Source organism: Petaurus breviceps, unplaced genomic scaffold, assembly GCF_028583685.1.
Source record: "Petaurus breviceps papuanus isolate PSGF00001 unplaced genomic scaffold, PetGlider_PUasm1.0 91041, whole genome shotgun sequence".
NCBI classification, from domain to species: domain Eukaryota; kingdom Metazoa; phylum Chordata; class Mammalia; order Diprotodontia; family Petauridae; genus Petaurus; species Petaurus breviceps.
Genome location: NW_027187400.1, coordinates 6,565,627 through 6,592,926, shown reverse-complemented (window position 1 = coordinate 6,592,926; position 27,300 = coordinate 6,565,627). Strand labels below are relative to the sequence as shown.

The 27,300-nt window shown below is 47.9% G+C and overlaps 1 protein-coding gene across 4 annotated transcripts in view; it reads left to right on the top strand.

Moving 5' to 3' along the window:
* The window catches only part of EXTL1 (exostosin like glycosyltransferase 1), a 29,011-nt gene extending 4,945 nt beyond the window's left edge, over positions 1 to 24,066 (top strand). Inside the window, exons 2-12 of one of the 4 annotated variants that reach the window (XR_011166584.1) lie at positions 5,006 to 5,099; positions 6,188 to 6,295; positions 9,207 to 9,326; positions 10,012 to 10,144; positions 11,613 to 11,719; positions 14,590 to 14,685; positions 16,803 to 16,889; positions 17,937 to 18,097; positions 20,744 to 20,900; positions 22,200 to 23,239; positions 23,396 to 24,066. Coding sequence is in view for 3 of the 4 variants with exons in the window: in XM_069078830.1 (XP_068934931.1) it covers positions 4,619 to 4,632; positions 5,006 to 5,099; positions 6,188 to 6,295; positions 9,207 to 9,326; positions 10,012 to 10,144; positions 11,613 to 11,719; positions 14,590 to 14,685; positions 16,803 to 16,889; positions 17,937 to 18,097; positions 20,744 to 20,900; positions 22,200 to 22,370 (1,248 nt within the window). In the remaining variant the exon portion in view is untranslated. Of the gene's footprint in view, positions 1 to 4,603; positions 4,633 to 5,005; positions 5,100 to 6,187; positions 6,296 to 9,206; positions 9,327 to 10,011; positions 10,145 to 11,612; positions 11,720 to 14,589; positions 14,686 to 16,802; positions 16,890 to 17,936; positions 18,098 to 20,743; positions 20,901 to 22,199 lie in introns of those variants that run through there. The other 3 variants (XM_069078830.1, XM_069078828.1, XM_069078829.1) reach the window with 3 other exon arrangements.
* Positions 24,067 to 27,300: the final 3,234 nt, after the last annotated feature.

Genomic DNA, 27,300 nt, shown 5'->3' with positions numbered 1-27,300 from the left:
TAATAACTTGCATTTTTGTAGCTGAATGAGAGAGGTAAGGCTGGAAATCAGCTTTAATTGAGGTGGAGCTCATTAAAAATAAAAACAAAAACTCTGTGTATAGAGGGAGTAGGGCTATCACATGTTAAATGTTAGAGTCTTCTCTTCTCCAAACTAAACATTCCCAGTTCCTTAAACTGATCCTCAAATAACCTGGACTCATCAAACTGGAGGTGGTGGAACTAGAAGCAGTGGATGGAAATTATAGAAAGGCAGATTTTGTCTTAACGTGTAGAAGAAAACTATCTAACAATGAGAACTATCCCAGAGAAGGCAAGAAGGGTCCCCATTGCTGGAGGCTCCAAGGAGAGGCTAACTGAACATTTTGTTGAGTGTGTTGTAAACAGGGACTCCTGGTGGGGTTCAGGTTGAGCTAGATGTCTTCTGGGGTGCCCTCTAGCCCTGAGCTTGTATGAGATTGAAAGCCAGAGCGGCCAAGGACAGATCCCAGGGAAACGTCCACATTTATGATGTTCCTACTGAAAGAGATGGAAGATCATGAAAGAGGCCAAGAAGAGATAGTCAAAGAAGTCGGGTAAAATGTAATGGTTTGGTGTTAGAGAAGCCAAGAGAAGCGATATTAAACCGCAAGTAGTAGACAAAATGCTCTATTTAGATTTAGGAAGATCTGGGTTCGGATTCTACTTTTGCCATTAGCTTTGTGACCATGGGCAAATCACTTAACTTACCGGGAACTCTTTCATCCTGTAAAATGGAAACATTGGATTAGAATTTGGGAGTTCTAAACTTGGGATGTACGAACCTAAAAAATGTTTTTTGATAACTATTTCAAAATAATTGACTTGCTTTGTAACCCTATGCATTTTATTTATTTTATTGGGTTGTGTGAACCTAAAAAATGTTTTTGATAACTATTTCAAAATAATTGACCTGCTTTGTAATCCTATGCATTTTATTTATTTTATTGGCTGGCAATAGGGGTATGACTTGCCCAGGGTTACACAGCTAGTAAGTGTCTAAGGTCAGATTTGAACTCAGACCCTCCTGACTCTAGGGCCAGTGTTCTATTCACTGCACCACCTAGCTGCCCCTTGCATTTTATTTTAAGCATTAGAAGTATCCGTCTGAGAAAGGGTCCACAAGCTTCACCAGACTGCTATGAAACATAAAAATAGTTAAGACCCCCCGGGTTAGACTTGAAAGAACTCCTTCTTTGGTAGGCATTGTAATAGGAACCTGAGGAAGGCCACAGAAGAGTGAGCATTTTTGCAGAAAAGAGAGGCCTCCACTTTACTTAGGAGGGCAGAGATGATCACCCACTCTTGAGGCAGGAGGGCTGCTGAACGGTCTGTTCTTGGAGCCTCCTAAAGGCTGACTTGTAAGGGAAGGGTTAAATTCATGTGTTGTTGGGGTCACTCAAGGACTCTGGGGATTGTGGCTTTCCCCTAGGACCAGGCCAAACTTGAACCTGGCAAACCTCAAGTACCTCCCTCTTCCCTCCCTCCCCTGTCCTCCCTACCCCACCCTCTGTTAAAGTAATGGAGCCTAGCTATTCTGGGCTCTCCATCTCTCTCCCAGGAATTCATCATGGGGCCAAGTACCTACAGGGCTGTGAGGCTATTTAGGATCAGGTTCAGTTAAAGAGCCCTGATACCCTATTGATGGAGAAAATGGGAGCTCATGGTTCCTGAAATCCCACCTCCTCCAAGAAGTCTTCCCAACACATTTAAAAAACAACTAGGAGGGGCAGCCAGGTGGCTCAGCGAGTAAGAGCACCAGCTCCAGTGGGATGACCCAGGGATCAAATCTGGGCTCAGATACCTAGCACCACACCCAGAAATAACTGGCCGTGTAACCTTGAGCAAGTTACTTAACCCGGAATGCTTTTAAAAAATAAATAAATAAAAAACAAACAAAAAAAAAAAACAACTAGGAATGGGTCGGCTAGGTGGCACAATAAATAGAGCACCGGGCCTGGAGTCAGGAGGACCCGAGTTCAAATCCGACCTTAGACTCTTAACACTTACTAGCCACGTGACCTTGAGCAAGTCACTGCCCAAGTGCCCTACCCTTCCCCTCCAAAAGAAGCAAAAAAAAAACCCCAAAACCAAAAACCAGTTAGGATTACTGTCCCAAGGCACATATCTACCCAGTCCAAGACTTTGTCTCTGATGGAGTTACTGGGAGGGGAAAGTGGTTGTCATGCTTAGTGGTTAGGACATCCCCAGACAGCTTCAGCTATATTTACTAACCTGTTATAGTTCTATCCACAAATATAACTTAGCTGTTATTGGAATGTCAGTGGGTAAGAAGTTAGATCTGTCTATTCACTGCTGTGCAAAGTCATAGGCATAGGCCTTAGAACATAGAATGTCAGAGCTGGGAAGGGGGAAAGAAGCAAGCATTTATTAGATGCCTGCTATGTGCCAAGCCCTGTGCTAAGTGTTTTACACATTTTATTTCATTTGATCCTCACAACAGTCTTGGGGGGTAGGAGCTATTATCATCCCCATTTTACAGTTGATACTGAGGCAGACAGTGGTTAGGTGACTTGCCCAGAGATACCTAATTTGTGAATTCCTGAGACTGGATTTAAACAGGTTTTCCTGACTCCAGGCCTAGCTCTCTATCCATCATGCCAAGGATCCCAAGGGTTCACAATGTCATAGTTTTAGGGGATCTTAGAACACAGGATGCCAGAGCTGGGAGGGCCCTAGAACACAGGATGTCAGAACTGGGAGAGTCCTAGAACATAGGATGTCAGAGCTGGGAGGGCCATAGAACATGGGATGTCAGAGCTGGGAGGGTTATACACTTATCTCAGGAATGACCAAGTAGTAGAGTAGATAGAATGCCAGCCTTGAAATCAGGAAGAACCAGGTTCAACACCCATCCCTGACATACTGGCTGTATGACCCTGGACAAGTCCACTCTCGGTTCCCCGGGCAATTCTCTCTAAGTCTCCGACAGAGGAGTTGCTCTCTACTAAGAATTCCCTGCAATGATAAAGCCCCACATCAGGACCCTTTTGTTTCCTCCAACTTTCAAGAGAAGCTTCCTAATTTAGTTTTGCTTTGGACTGGCTTCACTGTGGGACTGGGCCTGTGATGACATGAGTGGCCTGTGCCTCAGTTTCCCTCAAGCCAGAGGTCACAGGTCAGAGACCAACAGGCAATACAGGAAGGCCATATAATCAACCAGATTCTTCTGGCTCCAGGAACTGCCTGGGCAAATAAGCTTAGGCAGAAAAAGAGCCCATTCACAGCCCCCTTGTCCTTCCTCTTCCCCACCTCCCAGTCCAGCTTCACCTTCCTCTCAGCACTAGGCTTGATGGGTCAGAGAGCTCTTGGGAGGAGCTGGGAGCAAGCCCCTGGACCTGTTTCCCAGCCTCGAAAGGGACAGAATCAAGGCTGCCAAAACAGGTTTTTCTCAAGAGGGTGGGGCTGGGCAGGCCAGACTCTTTCCCTGAGGGCCCCCCCCCCATCCCTGCTCACTGGTGGTTGGGCTGGAACTGTTGGTATCCATGGGACCAAAGGCTTGGTGACCCACTTTTTATGCCTCTCACACACCCTGTTCCCTTTGATGTGGGGGTTCTGTACTTTACCTTCCTCTTCCTGCTGTAGGGTGAGAACACTGGCTTTAGAGTCAGAAGATCAGAGTTCAAATCCTGACATGGCTGTTTGCTAGCTAGGTAACCTTGGGCGAGTTGACCTGAGTTTTCTCCTCTATAAAATGAAAGGATTAAAATTAGGTGATCTCTAAGGTCCCTTCCAACCCCAAATTCTATGATCTGACATTTGCTGGCTGTGTAACTGGAATAATGGCTACTTCTCTCTGAGTTTCAGTTTCCTCATCTATGAAATGGGGATAATGGTCCTTGAAATACTTACTTTACAGTATATTGAGAAAATATGACTCTCTAATCCTTAAAGCCCTGTAGAAATGGTCACTTTCTATAGTTATTGGAAAATTGGGGAGCTATTTGTGGTGAGAGTAGAAGCCTGGAGCTCATGGTTGATTTCCAGACTCAGCTGTATGCAGCATGAGATTGGAGAGAGCTTGTCCCTAGGACTCACTCCAGTGAATCTAGTTGGCAGAGCCCAGCCCAGCTAGCCTCTGGCCTTTGGGGACAGCTGAACCCAAGGCAGCCTAGGTGACTCAACCCACCCTCTTCCATTAGTCTGCTTGATCTTGGCAGACCCCATGGCCAAAGGGGTCCCGAGTTTCTGGGACTTCACTGGATTCCTATGTTAACTCCAAATGTTCATCTCAGACCTTCTAGGTAGGAAATGTTGAGCTCAAGGGAGGGCAGGGACTGGGTGGGGTTGCCTGCCCCCTCATGAGAGAACACACAAACACCGCGCGCGCACACACACGTAGCCCAGGGAACAGAGTAGGCCTGTGTAGGCAACATAGGCTTCCTGTGTGGTTGCTGAGCCAGAGGGTTGGGGGGAGTTAGGGATAGGCCAGGTTGGGGAGTGGGGGTAGGGGTAGGGGTGTATCTTCAGCCTGTATACAGAAAGGCCTTTCATAGGTTTGGGCCATTGAGGAGTGGGAGAGACATGGGCTGGACTTGGGGATTAGGACTGACTGCTCAGGTGAAGGGCTGTGTGTATGTATGTACACATATAGGTATGTGTGGGTGTGTGCTTGTGTTTGTACACTGTGGTATGTCCACGTGTGTTTGTGGCAGTGTGTAGTGAGCTGCCTGAATGTGTGTGTGTGTGTGTGTGTGTGTCTTTGTGTACACACTCTGCTCATATCTTTGCTTCTCAGCGGCTGGTATAAGAGTTCCCTATGTGGTGGTCGTTGGGGGTGGGGAGTAGAGTTCAGATGTCAAGTCAACAAGCCCTTTCCTGAGCATTGCCTGTTGCTTCAGGGGAGACAGAAGGTCCTCTGTGAGCAGCTCTCCTGGGGCCTATGTTTTTTTTTTGGGGGGGGGTAAGGACTGGGGAGAAGGGGAGGAGAAAGGCCACCTTAGAAACGCTCAGTATCTTTCCCTTAGGTCTGAGGATCAGAAACGCCCGTACAACTCTACCTTCTGTTTCATTCCCCGGAACTGCCACCTGGGCTCCTTCCGCCTCCTCCAGGCCCTGAAGGTACCACAATGTTCCCTTTCCCCAGCTTAACCTCTTCCCCACCCCTGCCAAACCTCACCCTGTCTGCTTCCAGAACTGGAGGCCTTCATGCATCATGTGCTTAATAGGAATCAACAGTGGGACCTGGTGTGTCCCCAAAGTTCTGGAGTTCTTGGGCTGGGCTAATAAAAGCAGTGCACGGTCTGAAGGAGCCTCTGCTCTGGCCAGACCCAGTCTAGAGCATTGGGATTTTAGGAGGGATATGGCTAAACCTAAGGTCCTTCAGAGGAGAGGCTTGGCAAGTATGTCATGTGAGGATGGAATGAGGGTTAGCCAAAGAGAAGGCTTAGCTGCCTTCACACAGCTGAAGGGGAAGGGCAGAATTAGGAGCTGGAGAGGCGATAGTGGGCTGGAAGAGTTTGAGTTGCAGCTCTCACCTCAATCGACAGAAAAAAAAAACTGCTAACAATTAGGGTTGCCTTTGTCAGGGCACTGAGTTCCCTGTCACTGGAGATCTCCAAGCACCCCAAGGTCATGCCTTGTTGGCAATCCTAGGATTTAAAGCCATGAGGGGTCTTAGAGGTGATACAAGCCAAGACAGACAGAGGAAACTGTGACCCTGGAGAAGTCTGGTGATTTACCCAGGGTCATATAACTAGTTAGTAGCTGAGTAGGACCAGAATCCAAATTTCCTGATCTCAGACTCTATGATCTTCCCCCTTGATTACACTGTGTGGGCTTAGTCTTGTTTCTAGAAGGGAGTACACTAAAATGCCTTCTGAGGTATTTGAGTGTCTAGCCATAGAGTGAGGTTAGACCTGAGAAATCCTGAATCTTGGAAAGGGCTGGGCTTGTGTAAGCACCAACCACCCTCCCTCATGTCTTGGGGCATTATAAAGCCCTTCATTGGAGCTACAGGAGACCGGAGGAATCTTGGCATGCACTTTTATACTTGTCCTGTGATCAATGACGCACTGGCAGCCCTCTCTCCATGATCCACCATACCCCTCTCTCCTCTCTGACACCATCAACAGTGATATAAGGAGAGTCTAGTCCAAGAGTCTGGGGCTTCCCTCATAACATTCCCCCTTTTCTGCTTTCCTTTCCAGGCAGGATGTATCCCTGTGCTACTGAACCGGGGTTGGCAGCTTCCCTTCTCCGAGGTCATTGACTGGGGTACTGCAGCCATCATCATAGATGAGAGGCACCTGCTTCAGGTAAAGGGGAGACTGGGGCTGGGAGAGGCTGGCTTCCCGGGAGACATATGGGAGACCCAAGCAACCTGACTCAGAGTCTGATGACCCACTCCCTCGTAGCTATCTTCCAAGAGCATCCGATATTGGGGCTTCCTCCTTTCCCCATAGCTCTCCTGGTATTGAACACTTGGACACTGAAGGAGTGACAGAGTCAGTTAGCCCAGTGGTGTCAAACTCAAAGAAATGGGGGCAACTAAAACATGCATAAGAACCCCTTCCTGCTGCAGATTGACTCAGAAAACAACACATTATCTAGGTTCCATCTTACTCTTATTAAACATTCATCTCATCAAATATTTTAATAAATATTTATTTCATCAAATGTATTAAATATTTGTTTCACTAATTATTTTATTAACTACGTATTTAATGAACTATTTATTCAGTATTTCTCAGTTACATTTAAATCTGGTCCAGGCTGCTTAGGAGTGCTGCCTGCATTTGACAGCTGGGATCTTGAGGATATGTAAGAAACCAAAAGGACCCCGGAGCTGGAATCAGGACACCTGGGTTCTGGTACTGGCTCTGCCTCTAATTCAGAACCAGAGAGAAGGCTAACGAAGGAGACGACAAGAGGCAGGATGCAAAGAAATCCTGACAGGCTTAAAGAATGGGGTCAGACAGGATATGATCCAATTTAATTAGGATAATAGCTAGCATTTATAAGGTACTTTAAGTTTTCCAAAGAGCTTTACAAATATTATTTCATTTTATCCTCACAGCAACCCTGGGAGGTAGGTGCTATTACTATAATCACTTTACAGATAGAGAAACTGAGGCTGCCCAGTGATTGAAGCTAGATTTGAACTCAGGACTTCCTAACTCCAGTTGTTGTCACCGTACCACCTAACTGGGATAAATGTCTCATAGGAGGGTTCACAAAGTGAAATTCATAAATATTAGATGGGAGAGGTATAATTAGATAGCAGTTTGAAAAAGATCTAGGGGCCTGAGTGGGCAGTGAGGTTAATATGTCAGCTGGAGAATATAGCAGCTAATAAAGCTGATGTAAGGTTAGACTTCATTGTTGTTTAGTCATGTCTGACTTTTCATGACCCCATTTTGGAATTTTCTTGACAAAGATACTGGAGCAGCTTGCCATTTTCTTCTCCAGGTCATTTTATAGATGAGAAAACTGAGGACAAACAAAGGTGGAAGTGACTTGCCCAGGGTCATGCAGCTAGTAAATATCTGAGGTCAGATTTGAACTCAGATCTCCCTGACTCCAGGCCTGGCCCTCTCTCCACTGCACCACCTAGCTTCCCACCAAGACCTCACTGAGGGAGACATAAAGTCCAGGACACTGCTGGTCCGACAGCCCATTGCCTTGGTCAGGCCTCATCTGCTGTGTTGTGTCTAGTTCTGGGCAATACATTTCAGGAAGGACAGTGATCAGCTGGAGTGTCCAGAGGAGGGCATCCAGGATGGCGAAGGACCACAGGATCAGGCCAGCTGAGGATGGGTAGAAGGACCAGAGAATGTTTGGCCTAGAGAAGACTTAGCAGAACATGAGAGAAGTCTTCAAGCATTTAAAGGGTCTTAACATGAAAAAGGGATTAGCTGGAGTCTGCTGGGCCCAGAGATCAGAACCCAGAGCAAGGGACAGGAGAAGCAGAGAGGCAAGTTCAGGCTTGATATCAGGAAAACTCCAAGAGGCCCCAAAGTAGGCTGGATGCCTTTACAAAGCAGCAGCTCCTCTCCCCATCAAAAATTCCTGAGCAAAAACTGAAGGGCCATTTGTAAGGGGATGCTATAGGAGGGATCCTCAGGTTAGACTGGGAGCCTCTTAGGTCCTGTGATTGCGTTTGACCGAAGATAGGTCATTTCCTGCCCCTGAGCAGCAGTTTCCTCATCTCTAAAATGAGGCAAGTGGAAGGTTCCCAGTCTAACCTAATGTTGTTCAGTTGCTTCTCAGTGATCTGTGCCAATGGAGGAACACATTGGTATGGATAAGAGGAAATCAGAGATGATCATTATTTTAAAGATCAAATCAGAAATATGACCATTTTGGCAGGAGATCGTGCCTACTAATTCTTTCTAGCCCTGGATGATCACAGATACAGAATGTCAGAACTGGCAGGGCCCTTAGAATACAAGATGTCTGAGCTGGGAGGGTCCTTAGAACAGAAAATGTTAGAACTGGGAGGGAATTTAGAACAGGGAATGTTAAATTTGACAAAAGAACTTAGAAGAGCAAATATGAGAGCTGGAAGGGTCCTTAGAACATAGAACATTAGAGCTGGAGAGTACGAACTTGGAATCAGGAACTTTGGATTTTGATTCTCACTCTGACATTCACTAGCTGTGTGACCTTAGGGAAATCACATAGCTTCTCTGGTCTTCAGTTTCCTCATTTGTAAAATGGGAATAATAATACTTGTGCTCCCTATCTCAAAAGGCAATTATAAGGAAAATACTTTGGATATCTTAAGCCTACATAGAAAAAGGAATTATTGTTATTTTTATAATATTACAGATTTTTAGAGCTGGAAAGGGCCTTAGATAGCTTTAGTAAATTTCCTTCATAAGGAAACAGAGAGCCAAAAAGGGAGCAAATATTAAAATGTGTGTGGTTTTCCTAAGTTCTTGGGGCTGATGCAGTGCACAGATGGGTTAGGAAGGGTCTGGGAATGGGCTGGAAAAGGTTGGGAGGGAAAGAGAAGTCAGCCTGGGTCTTGGAGTTGGCTGTAGAGTGCTGAGGCAATGGAGAGCTAGTCCCCAGATGCATCATTGCCCTTCTGTCTCTCCTCTGCTGAGTTCTTTGGGCCAGAGAACAGTGATCTGTGACAATGTTTTAGTGATGGAGCTGGGCCTACATCCCAGCTTAGCTCTCAGCCTGTCCTTCCTTGAATTTCTCTGTGTTTTCCCTCAGATCAAGTCAGCCCTGCAAAGGCTGACCCCTGCCCGGGTCCTCGCCCTCCGCCAGCAGACCCAGTTCTTGTGGGATGCCTACTTTTCTTCAGTGGAGAAGATTGTCCACACCACACTGGAGGTGAACCCAGGCCCCTGAAGGGGGTCTGAGCAGGTTGTTGGGGGGAGGTTCCTGTCTTGCAGCCCTCCCTCTTCTAGCCTGACAGTGGTTGGGGGGGACCACAGGTCTTACCCCCTTCTTAGGCTGCAGAGTGTGCTATGGGGCACCAATGGGAGTCTCATTTTTAGCTTTATTGTGAGAAGTTGTCATATAAACATTGCCATAACATATGAATGACCTGTTTTCTTAGGTCAAATTTTTTTTCCCTCTGATATTTCTCCCTAGGGGAAAAAAAAAAAAGCTATAGGACCTTGATACATGCCAGGGTGACCCTGGGCAAGTTTCATAGCTTCTTGGTATCCTGAGGCTATCCAGCCTGCATTGGGTTCATCTGCATTGGTGCTGGGCGTTTCTTCACTGGTTCCTTTACTGATAAAATCACAGACCTAGTTAAAAACAAAAGTGGAACTGAAAACTCCATGGGTAGTCAGCAGCAGAGGCAGGATTTAAAACTGTCTCAGACTCTGACAATTGCTAGCTGCATAACCTCGGGGAAATTACTTACCTTTCTGAAGCTACCAAACCTCATGTTTAAAAGAAGGGTCTGTTCCTCACATTGCTGCCTCTCCCAGGGTGGTCTAGAGAGGGGCGCTTTGTAAGCTTAATGGTTCTAAAGAAATGAGAACCCTCATGGTTTCCCCTGCAGATCATCAGAGACCGCGTGTTTAGGGCAGCCTCCCGTCCCTGGCTGCTGTGGAATGCCCCTCCTGGGGGGCTCCTGGCCCTGCCTACCTTCTCCACACATTTGGGAGACTTCCCCTTCTACTATCTACAGCGTGGTATGTTGCCCCTGGGCACTAGACCCCTGCAATACTCCCCAATCAGATACCACAGAGACCCTCCCCCTCCGTAAAGCTCATGCCCAGGTTTCCCTGATCCAAAGACCTTCACAAACACTAAAAGCACAGTGGGAAAGGGGCAGGTACATAGGCTTATGAGTGAGACTGCATAGCTAAAAATCCCAGCTCTGCAAATTACTCCACATGGGGCCTTGGACAAGTCGCCTTTCTGGGCCTCAGTTTCCTCATTTGTAAAATATGGGGGGGTTGGGCTAGATGGCCTCTGAAGTCCCTTCCAGTGCTAGATCTATGATTCTATGACTCTGCCCCTCAGGGACCACCCTTAATATTGACAATAATAATATTGATGATGATAATGTCTATTGAGATGAATAGACTTGGAGTCAGTAAGACCTTCATTTGAATCTTGCTTCAGATACTTCTGTGCCTGTTCTGTGGCCTGGAGCAGATCCCTTCCCTTCCTGAAGCTCAGTGTCCTTGGCTGCTAAGTGGGGACAGCAGCAGCCCTCACCGCACAGGGGTGTTATGGGGCTGAAGTAACATGATAGATGCAAATTGCTTTGAGCACTATGTGTGTGTGGGCTGTTTGTTATTGTTCTAGAGGACACCGGGATTGCAAGGATGCTTCCCTCACCAGGACAGACCCTATGTTATCGTTACTTTTATGATGATCTCCATGTAGAGAGAGACCCAGGATCCCAGAGAGACCATTCCTGGAGAGGCATCCAATCCCTAGGGGTCACTTACACACACACACACACACACACACACACACACACACACACACACACGCACACGCACACGCACACGCACGCGCATACACACAGTCCCACAGAGGCCATCTTCCTGAGGACTTCTTCCATTCTGTGTGACCTTATACAAGTCATTTCATAATAGTAATCGTAGTAATAGCTGACATTTATACAACTTTAAGGCTCTCAGAATGCTAACACGCTATCTCCTCTGATCCTCATAAGCCCATATGTAGATACAAAAGGAATTATCCTCGTTTTACTGATGAGGAAGCAGAAGATCAGAGAGGGGAACCAGTTAGCTCAGGGTCACACAGCAAATAAGTTTCTGAAGCAGGATCAGATCTAGGTCTCTCCTTACATTAGGCCCAGTGCCTTTTGTAGTGTATTATGGGTTGGATTTGGCTTTTTCCTAGCTTTGAATCCTCTATTTCCTTCTCCCTCCCCATTCTGGTACTGAGGACCCCCCCAGAAACAAATCCACTGAGTAATCCCAATGCTCCCTTTTGAGAGCTGCCTCCTAGCCGTTCCTCTGAGACCTTTGAAGCTGATCAGAGAGACTGGTTCCTCAGCTCATCGCTGTGGAGATGCCTCCACCCCTCTGGGACCCCATCCTCTCCCGGCCAGCACCTCCATCACCTCCCCTGAACCAGAGCTCCCTAACGGCATGTCTCCATCTCCATTCCACTCCACAGGCTCCCGTCCCTCTGGCAGATTCAGTGCCCTGATCTGGGTGGGGTCCCTGGACCAGCCCCCTCTGAAGCTGATCCAGGAGGTGTCAGGCTCCCAGCATTGTGCCCAGGTCTGCCTCTTTCCCAAGTGGGCCCATGGAGGGGAGAGGGAGACTGGAAGGACACAGTGGAGGGTGGGGTTCCCTCAGAGAACCCCAGTGAGAACTGAGAGATAATCCCCAAGGCGGGAGGCCTCACTCCTTCTGGGTGGGGGAGCAAGGTGAGATTGTAAAGCTCCATCCAGCCCTTGCCTTTGAGTGATACACATATCAAAGCTTCCAGAATGTGGGAGTTGGAATGGACCTGGAGGGCACCTTGTCTTTAGCTATACTCAAGCAGGAATTCCTTCTTTATTATTCCCAACAACTGGTCTTCAGCTGCTACTCAAAGACACCAGTGACAGGGAACTCACCTCTTCCTAAGGGCAGCCCCTACTATCCTGGGGTGCCTCTAAGTGTCCAGAGATGTTTTTTTTTTTAATAGAACTAATATCTGCCCCTTCCTCCCTATGTGTTCCTGTTTGTCAGTGTTCCTCCTAAAATGTGTCAAAACTTAATCTTACAAAATTCAACAGGGTTGTTATCTCCCTCACTTGGGATATCATCCCCCTATCTTAATATCTCACTAATATTTTTTGGCTTCCATGTCATCTTGTTCAGTTATTGAGCATGAAGGCCACTAAGAACCCTAGATCTTTTTAATAAAAAAAAAAAAAACTATTGTCACCAAGTTCTTCCTCTAATGCAGGAATTAGCTTGGCAACCTTGGGAAGGAGTTGTCCCACCTAGGATCCTTGGGAGTGAGAGGGCAGATGGGGTTGGAATGACTAGAGTAGGAAACCTGATGGAGGGAAAGTAACTACAGTGACACTCCCTGCCAAAAAATAATTCAACAACCACTATGGAGCTCATACTATGTACAAGGGCCTGAGAGGAATATGGATTCACAATTCAGGACATACATACTATGTACAGGACCAGAGATGAATGAGGTACTGTCCCTGATTTCCTAGAGCTTACAACTTATTAGAAAGAATATGTTTACAAAAGACTAGGATGAATGAAAACATTTATTAACCACTTACTGGGTACTAAGCTCTGTGCTAAGCACTAGAGAAACAAATAGGACAAAACACAACCTTTCTCCTCTAGAGGCTTATATTTTAATTAGGAGGGCTCCTTAGGATGCATCAGCTGATGGGGGGGTGGGCGGGAGCATAATGACAGAGCAGATAGTGAGGCCTGAAAGCATTGTGGTTAACTCCCTTCCCACTGAATCAGTGTGATTGGCCATATCTGCTTCAAAGCAGAAGGGGTCTAGGCCCCACTACCTGGGGAAGGAGGGAATAGGCTGGAGCTGGAGTGGAATGGGGGCCCTGGGATATTCCAAGGATTGGAGCTGGTGAGTGTATTCAGAAGAGGAAGGGATCACATATGACTTGTGGTCAAGGATCCAGAAATTATATCTTCCTAGAAGATATATTTGAGCTGGGCCTTGAAGGCCAAGTAGGATTTTTGTCTGGTTTTTTGGAGAGAGCTGATGATAAGTGACTTGCCCAGGGTCACACTGCTAGGAAGTGTCTGAGGTTGAATTTGCCCTTAAGCCCTCCTGACTGAAGGGCCATTGCTTTATCCACTGTACCTCCTAGCTGCCCCTCAAGTAGGATTTTAGTAAGTGAAAGTGGTGTGGCTTCTTTGTGGTGCTGGGATGCAGGAGATTCCAGTTATAGTCTCAGTTTCAGCTCTGACGCAGTGGAGCAGGCCATCTTTCTTCTGGGCCAGTTTTTTCCATCTGTAAAATGGAAAGAATAACCCCTGCTTCTCATTAAGGGAGAAGAGGCAGGGAATTGATTTGGATTAGATGGTCTCTTCTAGTCCTGAAAGGTGATATTCTTTGTTGTAAGGTCCCTCTCAACTCCAACATTCTGTATTCTAGATCCATTCTAGCAATGGTGTTTTAGAATCTAGGACCTTCTTGATGATAGCACTCCATGTACTAGACCTGTTCTAGCACCAGTATTTAATCATTGAGGTCCTGCTCAACCTCAACGGTCCATGTTCTAGATCCATTCTAGCTATAGTGTTTTGTAACTTAGGGCCTTTGTGGTGCCAACATTCCGCGCTCTACATCGGTTCTAGTGCCAGGATGTTATTGTTGAGATCCTTCTCGGCTCCAATGCTCTGTGTTCTAGATCTGTTTTAGAGTCAGTATTTCATGTTCTAGGTCCCTCTGAACTTCAGTATTTCACGTTCTGGGATCCCTTCTGGCACTAACATTCTGCTTTCCAAGGTCTCTCCCCACTCTGACATCTGTGTTTCCATAACTTTGGAAGAAAATGATAATGCAAAAATCTAATTGTTAATGGCAACTGTGGGGAGAGAGGTTAAACACAGGGATGGAGTTGGGGCAGCCAGGTAGCACAGCGAGTAAGAGCACCTGCCCCAGTGTCGGGATGACCTGGGGATCGAATCTGGGCTCAGACACTTAGCACCCACCCAGAAACACCTGGCCGTGAAATAACTGGCTGTGTAACCTTGAGCAAGTTACTTAACCCCAATTGCTTAAAAAAAAAAAAAGACAGAGATGGAGTAACTGGTGGGGACACGGGTAAGCGTTTATTTAGGATCCCTTGCTTCCAGTCATCAAATTCCAAGTTCCTTTCTAGTTAGTTGCAGACCTGGCCATTGGGCAAAGAACTGCTGTTATGAGTCAATAAACAGCATGCCCCCTCATTGGAGAACAGAAGTAACAACAATAATAGCCTCTTCCCCATCCCTGGGCAGCTCTGAACACCCCCTCCCCCACTCTGCCTCTTCCCCATCCCTGGGTGGCTCTGAACCCCCCCTCCCCCACTCTGCCTCTTCCCTATCCCTGGGTGGCTCTGAACCCCCCTCCCTCACTTTAAGTCCTTTCTTCTCACCATCTCTCCCTTCTCTCATAGATTCTGGTCCTCTGGAGCAATGACAGCCCTACTCCAGCTCAGGAGAAGTGGCCCCAGACTACAGTGCCCCTGACAGTCATTGAAGGGAGGAAGAAGGTAAAGGAAGAATGAATGGAAGACAAAGAAGGTGGAAGGGGGACTCTCCTTCCAACTCCTGCCCTCAACCAGTTTGTTCATTTATTGATTCAACACATCTCCTAAGTGCCCAGGGAAGGGAAGAAGCATTTAGATAGTACCTACTATGTGCCAAGTACTAACTATGCCAAGTGCTTGACAAATAATTATTTCATTTCATCCTCACAACAACCCTCTGAGGTGGACGCTTTTTACACTTGAGGAAACTGAGGCAAACAGAGGTGAAGTGACATACCCAGAGTCACACAGCCTGTAAGTGTCTAAGGCTGGATTTTAATTCAGGCCCAGTGACACCAGTCATGACACCTAGCTGCCTACTTTGGTTGTTTGGTCATTTCAGTCACGTCTGACTCATCATGACCCCATCTGGGGTTTTTTGGCAGACACTGGAGTAGTTTGTCATTTCCTTCTCCAGCTCATTTTACAGATGAGGAAATTGAGGCAAACGGGGTGAAGTGACTTGTCCAGGGTCACACAGCTTATAAGTGTCTGAGGCTGGGTTTGAACCCATGAAGACCAATCTTACTAATTCCAACCCAGTGCTCTATGCACCGCACCACCCAGCTACCCAGCTGCCTACTAAGCGTTTTCATTCATTCAGCATTTCTTAAGTACCAGGGACTTAGTGGGACTGTTTTCAAGTGGGCCCTAAGGGAAATAAATAGATACAACCCTTTCCCTGGCTTGTTGTAGCTCAGAGTCTAAGGGGGAGGACAACAAGCAAACAATTGTGCACAAACAAGGCATGCCTAGCATAAATGGGGGCGATCTCAGAGGGGAGATGCCAGCAGTGAAGGGCACTAGGAAAAGCTTCCTATAGAAGGTGGCATTTGAGTTGAAACTTGTAGGAAGCCGTGGAACCCAGGAGGCCAAGGTAAGGAGGGAGCACGTTTTCAGGCATGGGAAACAGTGAAGTGAAAAGACCTAAGGTTAGGAGATAGAGCTGCCAGGAGCCCCAGGAATCCCCCAGGAGCCCCAGGAACCCCCCAGGAGCAGCCAGGAACCCCCCAGCAGCCACCAGGAGCCCCAGGAACTCCCCAGGGGCCATCAGGAGCCCCAGGAACCCCCCAGGAGCCTCCAGGAACCCCAGGAACTTTCAGGAATCCCAGGAGCCTGAATCATGGAGTCCATGGAAGGGACAAAAGTGTAGGAAACCTGGAAAGGCAGGAAAGAGCCAAGGTGGAGGGGGTTTTAAAAGCCATCCCAAGGACTTTGTATTGACCTTGGAAGTAATGTTTACTTTGAGTATACACTCAAGTTTGCCAAGTATGAGGGCTGGCATGGTCAGACCTTTGATTTAGAAAGATCCCTTTGATAGCAGAGTGGAGGGTGGATGAGGTGGGGAGGGGCATGAGGCAGGGAGGGCATCCTCCAGGTTGGTAGGGGATTAATCCATCTATGGAATGTTAATAAATCAAGATAAATACACCAAGTGTTCTCCGGAACCTGAATTGAGGCCTGAAGAAATCCAGGGTGGTAGAATTAATGAAATCCAAGGTGCTGGAAACGATAGATTGTATGAATTCTATAAAGAGAGATTGGAAAGAGGCCCATCCTGGGAGATGTGAACAGCATGGCCTAGTGGGAAGAGGACTGGTCTGGGAGTGGGCATGCTTAGCTGTGTGACCTCAGGCAAGTCCCTTGACCTCTCTGAGCCTCAATACCCTCATCTACATGTAATACAGAAGATTTAGACTAGCTCTAAGAGACATCATTGTGCAGGGGCAAGAATATTGGATTAGGAGTCAGAAGATAAGGGTTCAAATCCTGCCTCTGATGCTTACTTCCTACCTTATCTTGAACAAATCATTTATCTTCCCCATTCCTGTTTCCCTATTTGTAAAATAAGGGGATTGGAGCTGATGGCCCCAGCTCTAAGTCTATAATCTTTTGATCTGTGAGCCTATATAAAATACCTTTCAGAAATGGTCCAAGGTGGTTCCAACAGACGGGAATCAGCGCAGAGGGAAGGGTGACCAGGATGGGCCTGGAACAGAGAGGGAGGGGTTTTGCTGAAGTGCCCTCCCACCCCTGCCTCTACTCCCAGGGGAGTGATTCCTGTTTTCTTCTTGCTACAGAAGAGCGACCGGTTCTTCCCTTACAGCACCATCAGCACTGATGCCATCCTCAGCCTGGATGCCCACAGCAGCCTTTCAACGAGTGAGGTGAGGTCTAGGGGAGGTTAGTGGGCTGCAGGCCATACTTAGCATCTCCATCATGCTTAGTGATGCTGGAGACCTGAGAAAATCCTAGAGAGGGGAGGCAGTGTAACTGGAGAAGGAAGAACACTGGACTGGGAATATGAAGTCCTGGGTTCTAGTCCTAGCTCAGCCACTGAGTGACTATGGGCAAGTCCCTTTACTTCTCTGGTCCTCAGCTTCTCATTTGTATAGGAGGGGATTGGATGGTGGGGGAGTGCCTAACAGGGGAGGGGGGAGGGACTAGATGAGCTCCAAAGTCCCTTCAAGGTCCAGTGTTCTGACATTAGAGTTCTAAGGCCTTTCCCAGCTCTGACATTCTATTTTTAAGCCCCTTCCCAGTTCTGGCAGCCTCTGTCCTAAGACCCTTCCCAGTTCTGACAGCCTCTGTTCTAAGACCCCTCCCAACTCTGACAGCCTCTATTCTAAGGACCCTTCTTCTCTGCAATTCTTAAGGTCTCTTCCTTAAATATTGCTCAATTTTAATTTAAATATTCATATTCAAATTGAACTATTCCTCAATTCCACAAAATATTGCTCCAAAATATTTTAAGGTCCCTTCTAGGTCTCAAAATAGCCTCCAGTTCTAAAGGACCTGAAGAAGTCATGTAATCTCTTCCTTTGCCTCCAACACTGTTGCTGATAAATAACCAGCTTCTTGATTTTAAAATGTCCAGAAAAGGAGATTTTGAACCCTGTCTCTTGGTAAAATATTCTGGTTCTAGATTGCATAGTTGCTTGCATGCTGTTTCCCTCATTAGACTGTGAGCTCCTTGAGAGGAGGGATTTTTTTTTTTTACCTTTCTTTGTATCATCAGAGCTTAGCATAGTGGCTAGCACATAGTAGGTGCTTTAAGAAATATTTGTTGATTTGACTTGGAGTTCATGGCTCTGAAAATTCTTTCAGGACTCTAACCCAGAGTTGACATGTTCCTTGCTGCCTGCCTTGGCATCTCATAGGGAGCTCCCGTTGGGGAAGCCCTTCTAAGCATGTCACTGCAATTCCTCCCACAGGTGGACTTTGCCTTTGTGGTTTGGCAGAGCTTCCCAGAACGGATTGTGGGTTTCCAGACCCGGAGCCACTTCTGGGATGAAACCAAGGGCTCCTGGGGCTACACAGACCAGAGGCCCAATGAGTTCTCAGTGGTCCTCACAGCTGCTGCCTTCTATCACAGGTATTGCCCCAGGAGGCTCCCCCCAGAATGCACCAGGGCATTAAAGTGGGACCTGATAGAATCTCAGGAATCTCAGGGTCATTGCATTTGGAGCTAGAAAGGACCTTAGACAATCAGATATTAGAAAACAGAATGGCAGAGATGGAAAGGGAGTTTGATCATTTTATAGATGAGCAAGCTGAGGCCAGTGAGATTAAGGGACTTGTCCAAAGGCCTAGAGGTTTGGACCTGGCAGAGCTAGAATTCTAATCCAGATCCTCTGACTGAAGTGGATGACTGATGGAGATGAGAACCTCTGGGGAGGGAAGGAGAGAAAGGAGAGGGAGAGAGGGAGAAGAAAGGGAGAGACAGAGAGACAAAGACAGAGACAGGGGGAGGGGGAAAGGAGAGGGATAGAGAGAGAAAGCTGAGAGAGGGGGAAAGAAGGAAGGGAGGGAGAGAGGAGGGAAGGAGGGAGAGACACAGAGAGACAGAGAGAGAGAGAGAGAGGAGAGGGAGAGAGAGGGAAACAGAAAGGGGAGAGAGGGGGAAAGGAGAGGGAGAGAGAGAGAAAGAGAAAGGGGAGAGAGGAGGAAAGCAAGGAAGGGAGAGAGGGAGGGAGGAAGAGAGAGAGGGAGGGAGGAAGGAAGAAGGGAGAGAGAGACAGACACAGAGAGAGAGACAGAGAGGAGAGGGAGAGAGGGAGAAGAAAGGGAGAGATAGAGAGACAAAGACAGAGACAGGGGGAGGGGGAAAGGAGAGGGAGAGAGAGAAAGAGAAAGGGGAGAGAGGGGGAAAGAGAGGAAGGGAGGTAGAAAGAGAGGGAGGGAGGAAGAGAGAGAGGGAGGGAGGGAGGAGGGAAGGAGGGAAAGAGAGAGAGAGAGACAGAGGACAGAGAGAAACACAGAGAGACAGAGAAGGAGAGAGAGACAGAGAAGAGAGGGAGAGAGAGGGGAGAGGGAAAGAGAGAGAGAAAGAAAGGGGAGAGAGGGGGAAAGAGAGGAAGGGAGGTAGAAAGAGAGGGAGGGAGGAAGAGAGGGAGGGAGGGAGGAGGGAAGGAGGGAGGGAGGAGGGAAGGAGGGAGAGAGAGAGAGACAGAGGACAGAGAGAAACACAGAGAGACAGAGAGGGAGAGAGAGACAGAGAAGAGAGGGAGAGAGAGGGGAGAGGGAAAGAGAGAGAGAGAAAGAGAAAGGGGAGAGAGGGGGAAAGAGATGGAGGGAGGGAGAGAGAGGGAGGAGGGAAAGAGGGAGAGAGAGAGAGAAGAGGGAGGGAGAGAGAGAGAAGAGGGAGAGGAAGGGAGGGAGGGAGAGAAACTATTTCTTATGATAAAATATAAAGAGTGTTGGCTTTGGCTCTGGAGTGGAAGTACTTGGATTCAAATCCTGCCCCGTACTAAATTGTGACTTTGGACAAATCAGTTCACTATCCTGGGCCTCAGTTTCCTCACCTGTAAAATGAGAGGGTTGAGCTAGAGGACCTCTAAGGTCTCTCCCAGCCCTCATTCTTTTCATCTTTTTTTCTGAGGACTCGGAGGCTGGGGGAGGGAGCACATTGTCTGCTGCCTCAGTTGCTATGGAGACACTCAGCCAAGAAGGTTTTGTTTTTTGGACCATTGGGTTTTTCACCAGGGAATGGGGTTCGATAGGAAGAAGGAGAAGGACTGTGTAGAGGGTATGGCCAGTGCCGCAGGCTAGTGCCTGCCAGGGAGGGGCAGCTCCGGGAGGCAGGTCCAGAAAAGCTCTGTGGGGCTGTCTTTTCAGTCCCAAGAAGAAATCAGCCCCTACTCATAGGCCACATTTATTTTATGCAGTAGGGAGTGTTCAGAAAGCTCTGCGTGCAAACTGGATCCTGTTTTAAATGCATTAAGAGAGTTCTGTGGTGAATCATAGAGTGAAGAATTACCCCCAGTTCACCTTTGGATAAATCTGGAGTTTTACATACCAGGTTTGCATAAAGGGAGGCACACCCTAAGAGTCACATCTCATTAGCTTACCTAATGAAGGAGGCTAGCTGGAATGCTTCCAAACACTGCCCCAACCAAAGCCCAGCTATGTGCTTGGACAGATTGCCCTGATTGACTATGGAGCTCAGAAGGCGCCATCGTCTGGAGACTAATGGAGAGGCACTGGGAAAGATGCTTGGAATGGGGCCAATGGCCTGGGCCTTCCCAATCCACTTTCTGTCTTCAGGCTCACAGCCCACTTTGGAATATTAGATTGGACTGACATTCTGTGTTCTAAGGGCCCTCCCGGCTCTGACATCCTGGGTTCTGAGGATCCTCCCAGCTCTGACATTCTGACATCCTGTGTTCTAAGGGCCCTCCCAGCTCTGACATCCTGTATTCTAGGTTCCCTCCCAGCTCTGACATTCTGTGTTCTAAGGGCCCTCCCAGCTCTGACATTCTGTGTTCTAAGGGCCCTCCCAGCTCTGACATTCTGCATTCTAAGGGCCCTCCCAGCTCTGACATTCTGCATTCTAAGGTCCCTCCCAGCTCTGACATCCTGTGTTCTAAGGGCCCTCCCAGCTCTGACATCCTGTGTTCTAAGGGCCTTCCCGCTTCTGACATTCTATGTTGTGTGGTTCCTTTTAGCTCTGACATTTTGTGTTCTAAGAGTGAGTCCTCACAGTTCTGACACTATGACTTTGGTCTCTTCCACTGCCCAGGTATTACCATAACCTCTTCACCCACTTCCTGCCTGCCCCATTAAGGGACCTTGTGGATGAGCTCTTGGCCTGTGAAGATATCCTGATGAATTTCCTTGTGGCTGAAGTCACCAAGCTTCCCCCCATCAAAGTACCACAGCGGAAACAACTCCAGGAGGTGCCCGCTCCTCGGGGGGAACCAGGGAGGAGGGCATTGCTGAGCACTGGTGGGGGGAGGGAACACTGTGGAAGGGGGAGAGCTGGGGAAACCTAAGAAAGGAATGAGAGATTAGACTATGGAATGAACCCCCCAGCTTAAAAGTCAGGAGACCCAAGTACAAGAAGGTGATTACGGCCTTCCCTTTGGAAAGGTTTGGAAAAGCGGGAGACGTACCCATTCACTAAAACAGGTCATGCAGGAGGGGCAGGCGGGGGGTTTCTTCACCAGAATTGTCTGGACTTGGGAAGATTATCTTATCCATCCTCCTGCTTCCAGGCACTGAAACATGTTTGAATCAGCCTTCTGTTGTGAAAACATGTTAATCAGTGACTTCGATAATGGCAGATAGAGTATGTTTATTAAGTTTGCAGGTGACACAATGCTGGGAAAGAGAGCCAACACACTAGGTGATGATAGACAGGCTAGAGTAGTGTCTTTAATCTAATTAGATGAAGCCTAATAGCAGGAAATGCAAAGGCTTATACTGAGGCTCCAAAAAAAATCAATTTCATGAGTACCAGATAGGAGGAGGCAGGGTTAGATAAGACCTTTGGGTTTTGGTGAACCACAAACTCCTTGTGAGTCAGAGGCAAGACCTTAAGATCATCAGATCTCATAGATCATATAGTGAAAGCCTCTCCTTATACAGATAAGGAAACTGAGGTCCCATTAAGTGACTTGCCCAAGGCCACCCAAGCAACTTGAGCCTAGCTCTGGCTCCACATATTGGTAGGCTGCATTAAGAGAAGACCAAGGAGTGGACAGTTCAACTGTATTCCACACTGGTTGGCCACTCCTGGATTATTATGTTCAGTTCCTAGACAAACTGGGAAGGGCCAGGCACAATGCAATGGGAGGAAATCACAAAGAGGCAGGTTTAAACTTTCTAATGATGAGAGTTGCCCATGAGGGGAATGGGTTGCCTATGGAGGGTATTGGGTTCCCCTAATAGGAAGCCTTCAGGAAGAGAGGCTAGAGAACCACTTCTCACGCATGTCATGGCAGGGCTTCATTTTTTGGATGAGGGTTGGGCTAGGTGGCCAATGAGATCCCTTCCAACTATGAAATCCTATGTTCCTGTTTAAAGTCCCCCCTAAGAAGATATCTCCACCTTCTGTCCCCCGTTTGACCTTTATCTATGCCCAGAAATTCTCATTTATGTTCAATAGAAATCCCTTCTGTTGAAGGGTTGGTTGGGGGAAAAGTATGGGAGATGGGGAGCCCCACCATTGTGTCTCAATCTTGCTCTTTCCCTAGTCTCTCCAGCATCCCAGCGCTGAACAGCAGTCAAACAACTGCATCAACAAGTTTGCTTCGTGGTTTGGCCGCATGCCTCTGGTGCATTCGCAGCTCCGCCTGGACCCCGTACTCTTCAAGGACCAGGTGTCTGTCTTACGGAAAAAGTATCGGCACTTGGAGAGACTTTAGAGCTTGAGACATCGCCCTGGGCTGAGGTTCTCAACCTTGCCGAAAGCCTAGCGTGGGGGAAAGCATCAGACCAGGTGGGGCGCAGGGCACTTTCTGTACGGCTCCAGAGGATCACTGAGGAACAGAAGTGGATGAGGCATTGTAGTTTAAGAATCTGGGATCACAGCCTCACTCTTCTACATGCTGCGTGTGTGCCCTGATCACTTACCTGCTCTGGGTCTCAGTCTCTTGGTCTGTAAAATAAGAGGGTTGGACTGGAGGGCCTCCAAGGCCCCTTCCAGCTCAGAATATGTGATCCTATGACTTGGAAGGTCTTCCAGCCCTAATATTCAGTGATCTAAAGCCTTTGGACCTCCATGCCCATGCCAGCAGAGCTCATAGCTCCAGAGACATCTAATCCTTGTGTGAGGTGATCAGTAGGTGACTCCCGGGGTCTCCTGCACTAGCCTTGGGAGGAAGAGGGAAAGGGCTGACTCAAGAGTACCCATACCCACTCCCCAGGTCTTGAGCTCCTCAAACACCCTCCCTACAATCCCTCCTGGTCCCACTAGAGGACAGCACCAGGCCACCTGAGTCTGGGCTTCTTAACCTGTCCTAGGCTCCCTTGCTTTGCTGAGCTGCCAGAAAGGGGGACAGCCTGGAGTGTTGTGTTAAACCCCCTCCCCAACCCAGAGTGGGACCAGCTAAAGCAGGGCTGGAAGAGGAAATGGGGGTGGAGGAGTAGTGTGGTAGAGCCAGGCAGAATCAGAGGTACCCCAAAGGAAAATCGCTCAGAGTAACTTGTAACTGCCTGGAGGGAATTGAGGGGTATGTATGTGTGTGTGTTAACTGCCTGGAGGAAACTGAGGGGTGTGTGTGTGTGTGTGTGTGTGTGTGTGTGTGTGTGTGTAACTGCCTGGAGGAAATGGAGGGTATGTGTGTGTGTAACTATATGGAGGAAATTGAGGTGTGTGTGCAACTGCCTGGAGGAAATCGAGGGTGTGTGTGTGTGTTTGTCTGTGTGTAACTGCCTGGAGGAAATTGAGTGGTGTGAGTGTGTGTGTGTAACTGACTGGAGGAAACTGAGTGTGTGTGTGTGTGTGTATACCTGCCTGGGGGAAATTGAAGGGTGTGTGTGTGTGAGAACATTAGCATCCCGTGTCACTGAAGCTGATTGTGGGGACAGTGGTTAGCCTGAGACAAAGCCTCATTTGCCATGTGGCAGTGACCACTTTGCTTCCTCAGTTTGCAAAAGCCTTTTCCTTACAGCAACCCTGAAGGTGGAAATGGAAGCTCTGGAAAGCTCATGTCTAAGCAGCAAGACCTTCCTGTTCCTTCTATTACAGACTACCTCTCCCCTAGATCTGGGAAAGACCTTTAGAGATCATCTCAACCAAACCTCTCATTTTAGCATATGAGGAAACTGAGTCCAGCAGAGTCAGAAGAATTGGATTCCAATTCTGGCTCCCCCAATTGCCTCCAAGGCCCAGCACTTTATTCCTGGTTTCCTTTTTCTTATCCGTTAAACAAGAGAGGGGGGAAGAATGGGGAGGGGAGATTGACTCAGATATCTCTGAGGCCCCATCCAGCTCCAAATCCTGGGGTGCTATAAGTGGTTGCCTATATTAACAACAGAACTCTTCCTGTTCAGGTTTCCTACCTTTCCATCTGGTGACATTTAATCGAGCTAAAGGGATATTGTTGTTTTGGCCAACTATCAGTGTCTGATTACTGTTTCGCTGACCCAAGATCAGCTGCGGGGTCCCTGAGGCCCAAACCTTGGCCCATTCAGTCTAGCCTTGACCTACTCCAGGGAGGGATGAGTTTAAATTTCCTCTTGGAGTTTCACACCTCAGCCCCCACCCCATCACAATTTCCCTGGGGTGGGGCTGCTACAGTCTCTCTGGGAATTGAGGGGCCCAGGTTCTGCCTCATCTTGCCCAGGCTATAAATATCTTCTTCGAGCAGCTGCACTACCAGAAACCTAGGAACTTGGGGGAGGGACTGTGCAGGAGGTGGAGCTCTGGCGAGGCCCTGGTGGAGGTGGTTGGGGGGAGGATGAGGAAGAGGGTGGGTGGGCCTTCCCAAAGCCCGGGGCGTCAGGTGTTTGGATGGATTCAGGAGCTTTGGAAACCCCCAGTGACCCAGCTCCAGGGGAACGCACTGTCCCCTAGGGTGCCTCCTGATTCACTTGGGACAGGATGACTCATGCCTTCCCCAGGGCTGGGGAAGCTGAGAGCACTCAGTGAGAAATCCCTCCTTCCCCCAAAAAAGGGTCCAGAGAGCCAAGAGCTCTGGCTCAGGTAGCCTGGATGAAAGTCAAGAACAGTTCAGAGCCAGTGAATGGAACCCAGGAAAAGGTTTGCTCGGCAAGTCTACAGGGCCAACTCAGGAACAGAGCACCTGGCCAGCCAGAGGGAACAGGTGGCTATAAGCAGAGGTGCAAGGTCCACAACCTCACAGAGTAGGGAAGGCCCTTCAAGATCTGAGTTCTAATCCTACCTCTGACACTCAGTCTCATTTGTAAAATGGGGTTAATAATATCTATCTCATAAAGGCATTGTTATGGTGATCACATGAAATTATATATATAAAGCCCTTTGCAAACCTTAGCTCTCTATATATTAGCTATTATCTAGAGGTAGTTAGGGGAAAGTGATGGATAGATGGCTGGACCTGGAGTTGGGAAAACCTGAATTCAAATCCAGACTCAGACACATATTAGCTGTATGATCCTGGGTAAGTCATTTAACCTGTTTCTTCATTTGTAAAATGGGGGCAATAATAACACCTACCACCCATAGTTATTGTGAGGCTCAAATGAGATGCCAGCTAGCTGGCTAGTAGTAGTCATAGCAGCAGCAGCAGTAGTAGCAGTAGTGGTGGTGATCATGGTAGTAATAAAAACAGTAGTAGTAGTCCAATGCTCTCTTAAGTCAGTGGAATATCAGACTGGAAGAACTCTTAAAGATTATTCATCCCCAACCTCTTACTTTACAGGTAAGGATATTAAGGCTTAGAAAGAAGTGACTTGGCCAAGGTCACAAGGTTAGAGTGTGAGGACTTAGATGCTCTCCAGGGCTAGCTCTTTCCCCTATACCAAACTACAATTTCCTGCCCCACCTCCCCCTCCCATCATGCCAAGAACCTCCATGCCTGGATAACATCTGGATTTCAGTCATTTTTCAGTCATGTCCGACTCTTCGTGACCCCATTTGGTGTATTTTTTGGCAGAGATACTGGAGTGGTTTGCCCTTTCCTTCTCTAGCTCATTTTACAGATGAGGATACTGAGGCAGAGAGGGGGAATAACTTGCCCAGGGTCACACAGCTAGTAAGAGTCTGAGGCTGGAGTTGAACTCAGGTCTTCGTGACTCCAGGCCCAGGGTTCTGTCTTCTCTTGCCCTAAGCAAGTCACATCTCTCTGGGCCTGAGTTTACCCACTTATAAAAAGGTCTCTTCTTTCAGTCATTTCAGTCCATGTCTGACTCTTTGTGACTCCATTTGAGGTTTTCTTGGCAAAGATACTGGAGTGGTTTGCCATTTCCTTCTCCAGCTCATTTGACAGATGAGGAAACTGAGGCAAACAGGGTGAAGGGATTTGTCCTGGGTCACACAGCTAGGAAGTGTCTGAGGCCAGATTTGAATTTAGGTCGTCCTGCCTCCAGGCCTGGTGCTCTCCACCAAATGACCAAGCTGCCCCAAAAAAGTCTCTAGAGGAAGGTAATCATGACAGTAAAAGGATTGGGCCATATACCAAGAGGAGCTGTTGAAAGAACTCTCCTGTATACTCTCCACCTTCAGGAATGGCCCTGTGGCAGCCACCCCCACCCTCACCCCTCCCAGGCCTCGCCCTCCCTTGGGGGAAACAGAGCTCTCCTGAGCTCTGAGTCATCTGCAGCTAAAGGTCCCAAAGCCCAAGTGCTCCCTCAGGGCAGGTCTGTGTCCCACAACAACCTGACCCCGGCCTGTGTTGTGTTTATGAAATGTTCTGGGAGTGTTTACAGACTTCATTCTGGCAGATGTCTTCGGAGGACAACTGACCACAGTGAGGTAATGTAAGGAAGGCACTTTGCAAACTTCAAAGTACTTCATCGATGTCAGTTCTTGTACAGAGAGAGTACAGGTCTAGCAGGCAGGACCCTGTGAGATTGTTTTTCAACCCTGACAAACGCTCTGGGTCCCTGGTGGCCGCCAAGTGACCTCAGCCCTCTCATGTTGTGGTTGGCCCCACTCTACTGGGAGGGATAGGGGCTTTCTGGCCATTGACACAGATGGTAAGGTAAATTAAGAAGAAGAATGATTTGTTGTTGGTCATTCCAGTCCTGTCCAACTCTTCATAATCCCACCTGGGGTTTTCTTGGCAGAGATACTAGAATGCTTTGCCATTTCCTTCTCTAACTCATTTTACAGATGAGGAAACTGAGGCAAACCAGGTTAAGTGACTTGCCCAAGGTCATACAGCTTAGTAAGTGTCAGAAGCTGAATTTGAATTCAGGTCTTCCCGACTCCAGGTCTGGAACTCTATCCAATGAGCCTCCTAACTCCCCTAACAACAACAATAACTAACATTTATCTGGCATTTTAAGGTTTACAAAGTGTTTTACAAATATGATCTCACTTGATCTCTACAAATAATCCTGGGAGGTAGATGCCCTTATTATCCCCACTTTACAAATGAGGAAACTGAGGCAGGCAGCAGTTAGGTGACTTGTCCAGGGTAACACAGCTACTAAGTATCCAAGGCCAGATTTGAGCTCCAGTCTTCCCCACTCCAGGCCTGATACTCTGTGTCAGCTGGATACTTTCCTAAAGAGGGGAGTGTGAAGAAAGGGAGGAAGGAGGAAAAACACTGACTTCCCTTCTCAGAAGTGACTTCCCCTCCCATGTCAAAAGAAGTACCAGGAAGCAGCTTCTTAGTTTGAGCTGCAGCTCCACCCTTGGAGACAGCA